This window comes from Puntigrus tetrazona, chromosome 24, assembly GCF_018831695.1.
Source record: "Puntigrus tetrazona isolate hp1 chromosome 24, ASM1883169v1, whole genome shotgun sequence".
In the NCBI taxonomy this organism is placed as follows: Eukaryota; Metazoa; Chordata; class Actinopteri; order Cypriniformes; family Cyprinidae; genus Puntigrus; species Puntigrus tetrazona.
The window spans coordinates 1867393-1881854 of NC_056722.1; the positions used below are offsets into that span (position 1 = coordinate 1867393).

A 14462-nucleotide genomic window follows, 5' to 3' on the forward strand; every position below is an offset into this window, starting at 1 on the left:
TGCTCACACATGAGCATTTTATGATGTTCGTTAATAAAAAAATGACCTGGCCTTTTAAATGATGCTTGTACATCGGAGTTTTTGAGTGATCGCACACAATGGGGGTTTAAGACATTTTTAATTAGGCCACGATCAATCAGAAAGAAACCAACTCAACGAAAGAGATTGAACCCAAAATGTGGCGACGATGTCAACAATAGGAGATTTACAAACTTTATTTATTTTTTTTTTAAAAAAAGGCTGGTCATCATTGAACAGGAACATCAAAAAAGTTTTTTCGGCACAGCGTAAGTGTTAACGTACAAAAAAATAAACAAATGCTTTTTAGATAAAGTAAATTAATATGAAAAGTTGCAAAAAGAAAGCAAGTTTAAGAAAAGATACTTACATCAATGGCAGATTTGTCCAAACTCTTGAAGAAGAGAAAAACGCTTTTAATTGCCTCGTATGAGTTGACTCGTTCTACGGCCATTTCAACGCCTTTTCTGTAGTTGTCGGGAAGCTTGCCGAGATCCTGCTGAGCCTCTGTTATGTCCAGAAAGACTCCGGCGCTGACCAGGACGAGGAACAGAAACGCAGCCATCTCTGCGCAATCCAGAAAAATCGGTTTATCTTTAGGTTAGGAAGTCGAAAAGCCCAAAACGTCAGAGGAATGTAAGCAGCGGTGGACGTGTCGAGTCTGAAGCGGCGCGCATGAGGGAGCCACAGAAAAGAGGGAGGGATTGTGCAATCCTGGGATGTTTTTGTGGGGTGAGCCCTCTGTGTTTTTGCTTTCAAGTACAGAGGGAACGTGAAATCATACGGTCCGAGTGACTGGACTGCCATCCAGCGGAGCACACACACTAAAAACTAAGGATTCGGGCTTAACTGCTGAGGAAAAATGCTATTACGCGGGACAGAATCTTTAAAGAATACGCTATCTTGAGTTTCACGACAAACATAACCTAAATACAAGTCAGTGAACTCTGCAGGCAGGACTGGATGGGATCCAGCTCCACTTGCTGACTAGTTGGGGCATGAACCAAAGAGGTATGAAGAAGCAGAAAACAACTGCCTTAGAAAAGACTTCATTAGATCTCTTTATTAATAATAACACGCTGTTAAAAAAACTCTTAATTCAATATTTTGACCCAATTGAATTTCTGCACTGCCCTAGTCACTACAAAATTTGAAGTTGGGAGGTCTAAATTTTTTTTACAGTGTATGTATTGAAGAAATAGTTCACTCACAAGAGTTACTCGACTTTGGGCCATCCAAGATCAAGATGGGTTTGTTTTGTGGAGATTTACATCACTCGAACACCAATAGATCCTCTGTAGTAAATGGGTGCCATCAGAATAACGGGTGTTTGCTACAAGCATACAGCTTTTCACTTAAGACACGAAAAGCTCGACAGACTGGAGTGGTGTGGATTATTGGGATGTTTTTAGCTGCTGTTTGGACTGACGGCAACCATTCACTGCAGAGGATCTACAGGCGAGCGAGTGATTGTAATGCTAACCTTCTCCAAATTTGTTCACTCCAATTAATCTTGCACATGACAATGATCAAAGTACTATGTTGACCTTTATTTAACCTAAGATCATTTATCAGTGTACATTTTTATTATTTTGAAATCATGGAAAAAAAAAAAAAAAAAAAACCCAAAACAATCAGAAATAATTATGCTAGCTCTATTTTAATGCATTACAACAGTTAACACAAACTATGAGAAACGTACATCATTTTTGAACCTTTGTTAATGTTAGCTCTTTAAAATAACGCATTAGTGCATTAACAAATGTAGAACTAAAATTAATAAATGCTGTAGTTGTATTATTTATTGTTAGCTAATGCAGTGTTAAATAAAATCCTTATAGTAAAAACTTATTTTTAACGCAATATTAAATCAAACAAAAAAAGGTAAAGGTGTTAAGTTTGTTTGCGCTCAAAGCAATGCTTTATATTCATTTAAATACTTGCGGCTATGGAAAGCATTTTAAGCATTTACAGACGGGGTCAGATAAACGTAACCGCATTTTAAAAAGCGTCTGTATAAACATGAAAAATTACTAACCCTAACCCTATCTTTAACCTAAGCTTAAACCTAACCCTAACCTATCTGTAACCCTAACCCTAACTTTAATCCTAAACCTAATCCTAACCCTAACCTAACCTAACCTTAATCCTAATCCTAACCCTAACCCAAACCCAAACCCAAACCCAAACCCAAACCTAACCCTAACCTAACCCTATCTTTAACATAACCCCAACCTTAAACCAACCCCAACCCTAACCCTAACCCAGGTTAGGAAAAAAGGTGACGTTACAGGGTTAAAACGTAGCCGTCACTTCCGTTATTGTAGATTAAATAAGCACAAAGAAAGAGTTGATCGGGCTCAGGAAGGACACAGTATGCGCCTTTTGGAATGACTGAAGCCGTGCTCTCCAGAGCAAAGCACCAGCAGATGCCGTCTCCAGCTGCTCAGGATACGACCGTCAGCAGGGTGGGAGATCCGCTGCTGTAGGCCATCTTATTGCAGTGATCGATCCTCTCTTTCTTCATGGCCTCGGGTAAAAACAAACAGCGTTCGTTCATTTTAACATCGCACCTCAACATTTTGCTCAATGCAGGTCGAGCCGGAGGAAGCACGCACCTCGGTGAGAGCGGGTTTATGCACGCAGCTCACGTAGGGTTTGGGTTCCGCCTCGATCGCTCCGGCGTAGGTCTTATAGCAGACGGCGCAGTCTATCAGAGGCTGGAGGGATAAATAAGCACGAGTTTCATCAGAATCCGTTTTAGCCACGATTTAGAGACATTAGGTACAATAACGTGCTCTTACGGCATCGCGTGCATGTTATAGAAATGATAAAGTTGTTTGTGCAATACTTAGCCTTAGGCCCTATTCAGTAATTATAGCAGTATGCGCAAAGGAAATGATTTTCTTTCACTTCGGGTGATGTAAACTTCACTTACCCGATCGTTCCTGTAGGCACATGTGGTTGTATCTGCATTCTCGGTTCCTCTTTTGCACATGGTGGCTTTCAGATAAACATTTTGGTAGATGTAGACAACATCAAACCCTGCCTATAGGGAGACATAACAGATATTCATCCAGTAAACAGAACGTTAACTTAAAACCATCATTTAAACAAAATAAAAAAAAAAATTCTACCTAAATTTTCATTTATATTTAGTTTAAGTTGAAGTAAAAACGAGCTATAAATTATATTTTAATTAAAACTATATAAAGAAATTTAGTGTTTAATAGAAATTTTAATTCTTATCCAACCTATTAAAAATATCATCATTTACATAATTGATATTTAAATAATACGTGCGTGAATTTAAAATAAATTGAAATTGATCAGATTTACACATTTTATATTTACAAAATTATCTGTACATTACAGATATACATTACAATATCTTAATTTTAAAATATATGAACATTTTCAAATAAAATACATTCTATGTTTAAGCATTTTGAAAGCATTAAAATATTTAGAAAATGGTTATTTATAGATCTGACCTCACGTGCATTTCTCAGCAAATCAATAGTCAATTGTTACCTACTAATAAATAAATAAATAAATAAATAGTAAGGACAATTTGGCATACAGCCAAATATTTTGCGTTGTTTCGATGTAAAATAATCGAAATAAAAACAAAAGAGAAGAAAAGAGAGCATTGGTTTTACGTCAAAAGAAAGCACTCAAGAGAAAAGAGAAAGGCTTACCTCAATTTGTGACTGCTGAATGGTTTTGAAGTAGAGAAAATGATGATGGACGCCTTCGTGAGCGTTGACTTTTTGCTCCGCGAGCTCCACTCCTTTCTTGTAGGATTCTGGGAGTTTGCTGAAGGAGCTCTGAGCCTCGACGGAGCTCAGCAGGACTCCGGCGGCGAGCAGCAGGGCGAGCGGCGGCAGAGCCATCTTCGAGCGGTCTGAGCAAGACCCACCGCTGAAGGCGCTCAAAAACCGCCTCGTTCCGGGGGGGGGCTGGACTGCTTTTGCGCGGTCGTTGAGCGAGTGAGGCACAACGACTAACGTTAGTTTGATTTTATCTGCTAAGAACAACACATGTATACGAGGTATAGGTATCAGTTTCAGGTATACGATTTAATTTTTTTTTAATTTTTTTTTTTTTTTTACCAATCAGCTGTCTTTACAACAGGCATATCGCAAGCCAGCTTCACTGTGCACGTAAAAAAAAAGTAATAATAAAATCATGATTTGACCTAAATGTAAAAAATATTTTAAATAATTAATAACATTTTTACGTTCAAAAACTACCTCAAAAGTGCTGCTCTGAAGTAAGATTAAATGCCCACCGAGCACGATAAAAGAAAACTATAAAAAGTTACGATATTAGCGTCCACCCTGGCGAACGTTATCGTTTATTTGGTTTACATATAGTTTTATCGTAATCGTTCTAACCGGAACGATATTTTCTGCAATCAACTTAGGCACCTCAGGAGCAATAAATAAAATATGAATCAATCAGACCAACCTGGTTTGAAAGACTTTGAACATTTAAAGCGGCAGATAACAAAAATGTCAAAGAGCATGAACGGAAGGCTGCCGTATGTTGGTGAGAACGATATTCATATTCTGTTATGGTTGCCTTTATAGTGAACTTTCACTTACATTTAAGTTTGCATTGCAGGTCTGAGACAACATACAAACCTGGCCAGGCGGTTAAAACAAAAAACAAACATAAGGCAGAATGTAGGCTCTCTTAACACACTAATAGTACATGAGTACGAAACATTCGTAAAATAGTTTATTGCGCTGATAAACTAAAGCACTTTATTGTAGTGTAATATGCATTCATTTGTTCATTAATTCATATTTAAAATGAGTTGGGGGACTTGTGTGTGGAAAATAGCTGTTCTTTCCCAGGGCGAACTTTGAACTCTTATGCAACACGTCCCCTGTTGATTTTATGTATAAAATGTGACCCCAACCGTGCAATGCTCTCTTCGGTACTTTTCTTTAGTTCTTGACAATCAGATAAAAGGTGACGCAAGAGTTGATTTGGCGAAGAACAGGCATGCCAAAGCATGCCGTGTTTGACATCGTGAAGCCGGCAGATTCCAGAACGTCTGATTTTAAGTGAGGTTTGTCCTCCAGCTGTTCACTAGGATCCGGAGGATGCCACAGGAGTCGGGGTCAGATGGCCGAAACCCACAAGGTAACAGCCGATCTCTCGCTCTCTCTTGCTTTCCTTGCGTTCAAACAATAACACAAAGGTTATGTTGACAGCGGGCGTCACTTCTACACACAGCTCAGGTTTCGTGCAATCTCGAAATACTTCACCCAGAAATTCATTTAGTTGAAAACTGTAGTTTGTTTAATCATCGCAATAGATTGGGAGAATTTAGCATTGCGTCTCACCAATGGACCCTCTTCAGTGAATGGGTGCCGTCATCAAAATAATTACGTATTAGTAAACGGCTTCATCATTAAGGGTGTTTTTAATTTTAAATAGGAGTCACGTGGACTTGGGGGTTATTGTGATGCTTTCATCAACTGTTTGGATTCTCGTTCTGACGGCACCCATTCGCTGCAGAGGAGTCATTGGTGAGCAAGTGATGCAATGCAAATTTTTTCCAAATCTGTTCTTATGAAGAAAAAAACCTGGAAAAAAAAAAAAAAAAAAAAAAAGACTATGACTATGAAGAGGGAATACCTTTGAAAGCAAGTGTCGATGCGTACAGCTTAAATAAGGTTTAGGGTTGGAATTAATTTCTCCTGCAGAGGTTTTGTAGCAGATCACGCAGTCAACAGGAGGCTGGAGGATATTAAGAAATTAATCCACATTTCATTGAGTGCTGTGGTGTTGCCATATACTTCACGAAATAAATAAATAAATAAATAAATAAATATATATATATATATATATATATATATACACACACACACACACTGTTTCCATGTTTCCACCAAAATACTAGGTTTTTACTTTATTTTTAATTAAATAAACCTTGCATGCAACCTTGATGGACATTGAGAGACTTGATTTTTGAATGCATAGTCTTTTAAAGCACCTAGTAAGATCAAATACATGTTTGAAAAATGAATTTTCTTTGTGCTTTATGTGATTTGGTTTCAAAGAACCACTTACCCGGTCATTCCTGAATGCACATGTGGTTCCGTCTGTGATCTCTGTTCCTCTTTTGCACTTCGTGGCTTTGAGGTAAAAGTTAAGGAAGATGTATTTGACGTCAAATCCTGCCTAGAGAGACGACGGAAATTCATCTAAACATATAGCACTTCACCACATGTCCATGTTGCAGCTCACTTTACTTTTATCGTTGGGTCCCAGGAGATTTTCATGCTTTATTTCTTACCTAAAATTACATTTCTGTGGAATTTCTGACCTGCTCTTCAGGATGTTACCCAACAAAAATTTACACGCGATTGCATTATAAAAAAAAACGTTTTCTGCCGTGAAATCAATGAAAAACATTGCAGATCAATTAAAGCATCACAGTTAGCACATTTTTGTATTTTTAGGATTTGAACATTTTTTACTGTAGGTAGAGGAACTGATACTAGAGACAGATGATAGACAGACATACAGATGCATGACAGATAAACGGCTATATAGACAGACTGATAAAGGCAACTGAGAGATGGCAGATAAACAAGACAAATGATAGATAAATGACAGACATGCATACGATAGACAGATGAACATAGGTAGGCTCTTTCTAAAAGCTTAATGAATGATGAAAGACAGGTACACAACCAATAAAATAGACAGATCATAATGGATTTACCTCAATTTCTGCCTGATGAATAGATTCGAAGAGAAGATAATGGTACTTAACGCTTTGATGGCCATTGACCTGACGTAAAGCCAGCTCCACTCCTTTCTTGTAGACATCTGGGAGACTGCTGAAGGACTCTTGTGCTCGACCGAGAGAGACTCCAGCGGAGAACAGCACGAGCCACAGCAGCACGGCCATCTTTAACCCGTCTGAACTTCAACAACAACAACAGCAAATGTCTGCTTACCCAGAAACCAGGTTAAACATTCTCTAAAACCGTCTGTCCACGCAGAGCCCTGGCGTGATGTGTGCTAAACGGGACGCCGCGGCAAATGCAACATGTGATATGAAACGCAGAGTCTTTTAAAGCACCAAGTGAGATCACATACACGTTTGGAAAAAAATATGACAAGAAAACATTTAAAAGGACGATATTCATAAAACGAAACTGTTGTCTTGAAATTCTGCTTTGTTTTTGTTTTAGCTATTTTTTGGTTTTATTTGATTAAAAATAAGTAAAACACTTAACTGTTTTCTATTGTAAAACATCTTTAATGTAATTTATTCCTGTAATACAAAGCTGATTTTTCAGCAACATTACTCCAGTCTTTAGTGTCACGCAGGAGGAGAAAAAAAAAAAAATAATTTATATATATATAAAATAATTTTATATGAAATTCTAATACATTAAGAAGCATTTCTTATTATTATCAGTGTTGATTGTGCTGATTAATATTTGTGTAGAAACAGCAATACATTTTTAATAGAATGTTAAACAAAAGTTTAGAAGATCAGGATTTATTTGAAACCGAAATCTTTTTTAACATTATAAAATGTCTTTACGGTTACTTTAATGCATCCATCCAAAACTTAAATAAAAATACTTAATAAAAAAAAACAAACTTAAAAGCAGTTTGGCCACAGTATTGGTGAAAAACAATATTTGAAACCAAAAAAAAAAAAAAAAAAAAAAAAAAACGCACTAACATCCAATTTAAATAGAAAAATCAACTTTATTTGCAATATTTGGAATTTGCTGTAAATATTGCATTATGTACAGAGGAACATTTAATAATCAAATATCCAATAACCAAACGAGCAAAAACAACAGATGGTAAAATCACCCTCACTTCCCTTTGCCAAACACCGAGTCATACTTTTGTAACTAATATCAGCAAATGCTTCCAGCATTAACCTTCAGTCTTAAACCCCCGTAAAGCATCCATAAATATCATCTACAAACATCCACAAAACACAAGCAAGTCCCTGCCTGCGTTCACACACATCCTCAAAGTGCTGCTCTACCATCGGGTTTCCCAGAGTTCTCCGGTTCTGAACGCGGGCCGAGGGAATGTCAAAGATAAACAACGGTGACAAAGTACAACCCGCCGACGGCCCCAATGTACTAAACGACAACACAGACAACATTTTATAAAAATATTCTCGATCCGGTCACGACGTACGCTCAAATAACGACATGAAACGTCTAACCTGAATAAAAATGACGTCTACGTGATTTCTCAGAGTTCACTCTTTATATGTCCTCGGTTAGCGCATGCATGATCTAAAGCCGTATAAAACTAACGTAATATCTTCCTAGAATTAAAAGATCCGAACACGCGTCTGATTCTGGAATGTAAATAAGAAGTAAAGCACTTTTGTAGTTTAAAGCACAATGGTGTGAAAACAAAAAAAAAAGTAAAGATACAAAACTTTCCGAAACAAATGCGTAACGATATTAAAATAACGCATTCGGAACTGAATTAGCCAAACCAAATACTGTAGTTAAAAGTTATTATTTTTCCTAATGTTTTTTGTGCACAAAAAATATTCTAAGTGTATTGAATCTTATTAGTGCGGATACGAAAATATAAAGTGGGATATTAGTGAATGATGAGGAAAAGATTAGTGATATGATTCAGGAATTCTGTGGTGAAAAACGAACTTGCATAAATAATATAGTTCCCATTAAACAAATAAATAATTAGTAAGTCAATTAAAATCTGAGAACTGGTGCTAGGGGAAAGAAAGAAAAGAAAAAAGAACATGGCTTTTAGTGTTAATTCAACATTAAATGTGAAATATAGCAGTTTATCGGGTTTTTAGTTTTAATAAATTAGCTACGATGAATTGAAATTTTGGAATCGTTTGTAGGCTTTTTCTTAAAATGGGTTTTAAGTCTCCAGATTAGGTCGCTAGCGCATCTATTCGAGTTAAAACGCATCTTAAAATGCCATTTACCACCGAACACATCCTCAAAGTTCATGAATCGTTTGCACGTAACAGTCAATATAAAATATACAGCAACTGCACATATAGAGTTATTACCGGAGTTTGGGGTTTTTTATGTGACTTTCGTGCATTATATTAAAAAAAACAACACCTGTTTAGACGATTGAAAGAAGTCATGATCGGATGGCAACAAAAAAAAAAACTTTAAAAAAAATACTGTCGATTGTGTGAAATAATGCATGCTGGGACATAAATCTGAAAATAAGCCGGTAAAAGTATTAAAAGCACAGACGTACATGAAGTATAAATTGAAATGGACCTTGGCAATCTTTCTTGATCGTAAATATTCACTAAAAACTACATAAAATATTGCATGGGCCCTGAATGGTGCTAGGAGCGTCCAGTTAACCCCTTAAGGTACATTCGCTTTCCTCGACAAAAAAACGCTTGTTTAAGGCTAAACGGTGTGATAGCAGCTCTCTAATACAAATGAAATGAGTCTGGAAATGCACTATTATCACCTCTACAGCATTTCGAGACTCGCTGTGCGATTTGGTTCATCAAGGTTTTTAAAGCAGTTGTCCTATTGGCCAATAGCGTGACTGACAGGAAGACGGGAGAGAGGCGGTGGGCTGCGGCCGTGGCTCAGACTGGCATGTGCATCTCCGTGTATTCGTCGTGTCCCTCCTTTTCGTCAAAAGTGGGCTCTGCATCATCAGCGTCCAACTGAGACCCAGAAGAGAGAGAGAAAAGCCACACAAACAGCATTAGTCCATGCGTTACCTTCTAAACGTTTCTTTTTGTGCATGATACATCATGCAGAGTGGCTTTATGTAAATGTGGTACATCCATTTTTTTTTACATTTATTTATATATATATATATAAATTTTGACTCCCATTTCTGAAAACTTCTTTTCTCAAAATTGTGAAATATAAACTTGCAAGTTATAAAGTTAAATTCTGTCAAAAGAAAGACTTTCTTGCAATTGCGTGTTTATATATCAGAATTCTGATTTTATCAAATGAAATTATGAGTTATGAGTTCTGACTTTTTTCTCTCAATTTTTTTATTAAGTTTTGGAAGTGGGCAAAGGCTTTATCTCTTTTGAGGCGAAAATGTAATTATATTTAATTAATATGGAAATTAAAAAAATATTTTGCAGAAAAAACTAATTTATATAGAAAAAACATTTTTTGGAAGCAATACTTTTTTTTCCCTGTTTTACGGTTTAAAAGCTAGAGGTCAGTCAGATTTGTTTCTGAAACTTTATTTAAAACCAATTTGACTAAAACACAAAAAAATTTAATTACTTTAAAATATCAGTTTTTTTATCCGAATAGATTTCAACATGCAATTTATTCCTGTGAGCTACATTATTCTTCAGAAGTCATCCTAATATGCTCGTTTGCTCTTCAAGAAACATTTATTATTATCAATAAATGTTACGGATGCATTTCTGTGTAAACCGTAATATTTTTCAGGATTCTTTGCTAAACGCGAAATTCAAAAGAACAGCATTTCATTTAACTATAAAGTAACATTTTGTAACATGACAAATGTCTAAAAGTATTAATTTAAAAAAAAAGCAAGATGAATAAAGAATGAAAAATAAAGTCTTTTTCTGCATGCGAAGATCCTTACACACTGCATCTCACGAGTGCTGAAGATGCGTGGCAGAAGAAACATCTTGACGGGGACGGTCATGATGAGAACGAACGGGAAAGCCAGGGACGCCACCGTGGACATGACCGCCCAGAGGACAGCCAGACAGACCACCTGTATCGCCGTGTACAGATGCATCCGCAGGGTCCGCACCTGAGGGTCCAGTCACAAAAACTCGGTTCTACCTTCTGATACCATTACTGAAGCATGTTACTTCAACTTCATTAATGAAGAGAAAACAGACTGGGGTCCTGACCTTGCGCACGTAGGTGTGATCGGGGTGGTATTTCGGGGGCATCAGCAGCAGCAGGATCCGCTCGGTCATCTGGATACCGTTCAGGGACATCACTCCCATGTACAGGAAGATGCCGAACAGCACAGCGATGGGGATTTGTCGGAGCAGATCACCGATTACTATCGAGAGACCTACAGCCAACAACATGCGTTTCTTCATTTAATACATACAGCGATTTAACCTGATTTATTGCGCATGTAAAAAACAAAAAACACTGAATCGTAAAGCAATAAGCCACAAGATTTTATTCTTTGCAGTGATTTTACCAAGAGTAAAGGGTGTTTTTATCTAAAAATAAATTACTGTAATGGTTGGGCTTTGGGTGGCTTGTTTTTCTAACAAACAAACAAAAAAAAAATCCTACTTTTTGTGCATTATTAATTATTATTAATTAATAACGTTAAAATCACATCCAAAATAAACATTTTTGCATGTATACTGTGTATATATAAATTATTAAAATATATGCACGCATGTGTATACATTGACGTATACCTAATAAATATATACAGCACACACAATTTTTTTGATGCAATTAATTATGATAATTATTTTTTTGGACAGCACTTATTTTATTTTTTGGGGTTGCTCATTGCAAAAATAGCATCCGAGTATCCAAACCTGCCTGCTTTTTCCATCAATAATCCTTGAATATTTGAATAATGAGGGTTTTTTTTACGATGCATTTGCGCACATAATGTTATAATCCGTAATTGAAAATTTGAAACCCACCTACAAGTATTGCCACCAGTAACCCGGTCACCCTCTGCTCCTTGACCTCCTGGATTCGAGGTTTGTCTCCCGGAGCGACGGCTTTGCTCATCACGGTGAGGGCGTTAGCGTGGGTTACGGAGCGAACGGTGGCCGCCGCCATCCAGGGCAGACCGAACAGAGCGCTAGTGCCGCCGAGAGTCACGATGAGCAGCAGATCCAGATGGAAACCAGAACCCTTGACCAGCATTCGCTCTTTCTTACTGACTATCAGTCTAGAATAAGAGAGAGAGCATCGTAATACTGCCATGATTTTACGGGTTTCATAAATCGGAAAGAAAAAATGTTGTATATGTAGAGTTTTCAATGTCATTAGAGTATTAGCAGATTGTCCGTTTAATATCTTCTTACATTTTATTTCGAATCTACTAACCCTAAACCTACCTTAACAGACTACTCTGATAGTTAATAGACATGAAGTTGCAAATTAATTGTGACATGTAGTTATCAAGTTATTTATAGTTAGAAGATTGTCTAAAGTATACTAGCAAAATAAAGGGTAAACCATTAGAGTTGTTTATGGGTTTTTTTTCCTACAAAAATCAATAAAAATGTCTTCACTGGCTCAGGATAATGCTAGAAATGCATTTTTGAGCTTAGGTCAAAATGTCCTCATGTTCGTGCTCAGTAATATCAATTATGATGAGATGAAACATGGCAATGGACTCACGTTGTGATTTGTGTCTCCATAAAGATGAGGATGAAGACGAGCAGAGCGGGAAGGATGCTGGCAAACATCATCCAGATGGGGAACTGACCATCAGAGCCCAGAGGATTGACTATCCAACCTCTCTTTTCAGGACTGGTCACTGAAAAACCTCGGGGTACGCTCAGTTTCTGCAGGGTGCCCAATGGAAAAAAAAACATGTATAAATACATATATGAGGGTAAAAGATCAAAATAAATTCACAAAAGTTATTTTTATGTGCATAGAAAGCACATTAAATGTAATTAAATGTTTAAGATTTTAAATAAGTATTTGGAGAATAAAAATGTCAAATTTTGGCTGAAATAAATGTTACATTGTTATTTACAATATTTTTGTAAAAAAAAATTAAAGATTCAAACAACATGCTTATTCTGACTTGTACAAATTAAAATATATAAAAGAATAATGAAGCAAAATTTTATTGCATTTTAAATGATATTAAAAAAACTGACGAATGGGAAAAACCTAGGATAGTTTTTAAAATAAAAAAAATTAACAGTACAAGTAATTTTAGCATTTGAGATGAAAATTATTTGCAATTGATTTAAAACAGAAAACTTTTTTTTGGGAGGAAAAAAAACTATTCAAAAGCAACAATTTCATCTTTGAACCATTAAAAACGAAGAAAGAAAATGAATGTTGTAAAGTTAAAGTAAATTAATAAAATAATTAATAATTGCTAAAATAAAATGAAAGAAAAATAATGCCAATCAATAATAAAATAAAATGGATAAATAAAATAAGTAACAGTAAGAACTACTAACACATCTCTTCCATTTTTTCCATAACACAAATGGTTGAGCATTTGCTTTTACTTGACTTCAACTTGATCAAATCATCTGTAAATTAAAAAAAAAAATTCTCACCTGTGTGAATGTATCTCGAATGCTGTAGTCTACCAGAACCATGATGAGAATGGCAATAGGAACTCCAAAATCTCCAATAACTCTTCTTACCTAAAAAAGAGAGAGAGCCCATAATTGACTTCTTTTAAAATAGGGCAAATTACAACTACATTTTCCTTGTAATGTCCTAATCGCTCAACGCTGAATTAATTATCATATAGCATCTTACACTGCCAGGGAAGAAGGCACTGTTTTTGAACTTGCGCAGATAGAAGGCGATGAAGAAGGTCCCAGACATTAGCACCAAGGAAAGCAGTGCAGTGTTAGGTTCACCGACCACCTTCACCGTCTCTGGCGTGCTGCTGTTGGACGCTAATGGACTTAAAGTGACCTCTTCCGTGCTCCAGTTGTATGTTGATCCGTTTACATCAACGAGCGCAGCAGAGCAGCGTCTCAGAGGATGCTCCTGGAATATCTGTGGAGAACATCAGCAGTCAGGAGGACTTCGTGATCGTGTGCTCACGGGCGCAATCGAAAGCTGATCCAAACTACCTTGACCAGCTTTGAGAAGGTCTCGTAGATAAAGATGAGAGAGATGAGGATGGAGAAGATCTCCTGAGTGAAACGCGAGACGAATCGAACCAAGAAGCTGCCTTCAAAAGCCACCATCACCACCACGATGAAGATGAGCCAAAAACCGATCCAAACTCGACCTGTCAGGTACTCCATATTATTGCCCTTACAGAACTGAAGAAGATAAGGACAGAGGAGATATTTTGCATTATTATTATTATTAATAATAGTATATATTATACATATGTAATTAATATACATTTTATTAGCGCTGTCAAACTATTAATCGTGATTAATCAAATCCAAAATCAAAGCTTTGGTGACATAAAAATACAGTACACGCTCGTATATTATTATGTACATATAAATACAAACACATGCATGTATATATCTAAGAAAAATATGTTAGAATTATTTATTAAATATATTTGTATATAATATAAAATAATATATAAACGTATAAATGCATATACATGTATGATTGTGCATTTATATATAAATAGTACACACATTATGTAATTATTATTAATATTTGAATAATATTATTGCATATATATATATATATATATATATATATACACACACACACACACACTTAATAGTTATATATAAATTA

At 36.2% G+C, this 14462-nt stretch overlaps 3 protein-coding genes and 1 long non-coding RNA gene across 6 annotated transcripts in view; 1 reads left to right on the plus strand and 3 right to left on the minus strand.

Moving 5' to 3' along the window:
- The window catches only part of zgc:195173 (uncharacterized protein LOC792613 homolog), a 3988-nt gene extending 1828 nt beyond the window's left edge, over window positions 1-2160 (minus strand). The window contains exon 1 of the mRNA XM_043226763.1: window positions 389-2160. Coding sequence (XP_043082698.1) covers window positions 389-583 — 195 coding nt within the window. The 5' untranslated portion in view covers window positions 584-2160. The remainder of the gene's footprint in view (window positions 1-388) is intronic.
- Window positions 2161-2181: 21 nt separating this feature from the next.
- On the minus strand, window positions 2182-4053 carry si:ch1073-406l10.2 (uncharacterized protein LOC100536977 homolog). Its single transcript, XM_043226762.1, has 4 exons — window positions 3720-4053; window positions 2957-3067; window positions 2637-2738; window positions 2182-2548 (listed from the first exon to the last, which is right to left on the minus strand). Exons 1-4 carry the CDS (start codon window positions 3912-3914, stop codon window positions 2465-2467), a joined length of 492 nt encoding a protein of 163 aa, XP_043082697.1. The 5' UTR covers window positions 3915-4053; the 3' UTR covers window positions 2182-2464.
- A 983-nt stretch (window positions 4054-5036) lies between these two features.
- LOC122330001 lies at window positions 5037-12549 on the plus strand. The gene is made up of 3 exons (XR_006247964.1): window positions 5037-5175; window positions 6870-7015; window positions 12414-12549. It is a non-coding gene; the product is annotated as an uncharacterized LOC122330001 (long non-coding RNA).
- Window positions 7751-14462, minus strand: part of slc4a2b (solute carrier family 4 member 2b) — a 41172-nt gene continuing 34460 nt past the window's right edge. For 2 of the 3 annotated variants that reach the window (XM_043226759.1, XM_043226760.1), the window contains 8 exons: window positions 13826-14020; window positions 13503-13748; window positions 13295-13384; window positions 12390-12556; window positions 11681-11934; window positions 10910-11079; window positions 10633-10806; window positions 7751-9715 (listed from right to left, as the gene is read on the minus strand). In XM_043226759.1, coding sequence (XP_043082694.1) covers window positions 9635-9715; window positions 10633-10806; window positions 10910-11079; window positions 11681-11934; window positions 12390-12556; window positions 13295-13384; window positions 13503-13748; window positions 13826-14020 — 1377 coding nt within the window. In that variant the 3' untranslated portion in view covers window positions 7751-9634. Of the gene's footprint in view, window positions 9716-10632; window positions 10807-10909; window positions 11080-11680; window positions 11935-12389; window positions 12557-13294; window positions 13385-13502; window positions 13749-13825; window positions 14021-14462 lie in introns of those variants that run through there. The other variant, XM_043226761.1, reaches the window with a different exon arrangement.

Coding starts and splice junctions, on each gene's coding strand:
- si:ch1073-406l10.2 (XM_043226762.1), bottom strand. CDS start 3,914: ATGGCTCTGCCGCCGCTCGCCCTGCTGCTCGCCGCCGGAGTCCTGCTG. Junction 3,068..3,719: donor TTCAGCAGTCACAAATTGAG/GTAAGCCTTTCT, acceptor GTCTCCCTATAG/GCAGGGTTTGATGTTGTCTA. Junction 2,739..2,956: donor GTGCCTACAGGAACGATCGG/GTAAGTGAAGTT, acceptor TTATCCCTCCAG/CCTCTGATAGACTGCGCCGT.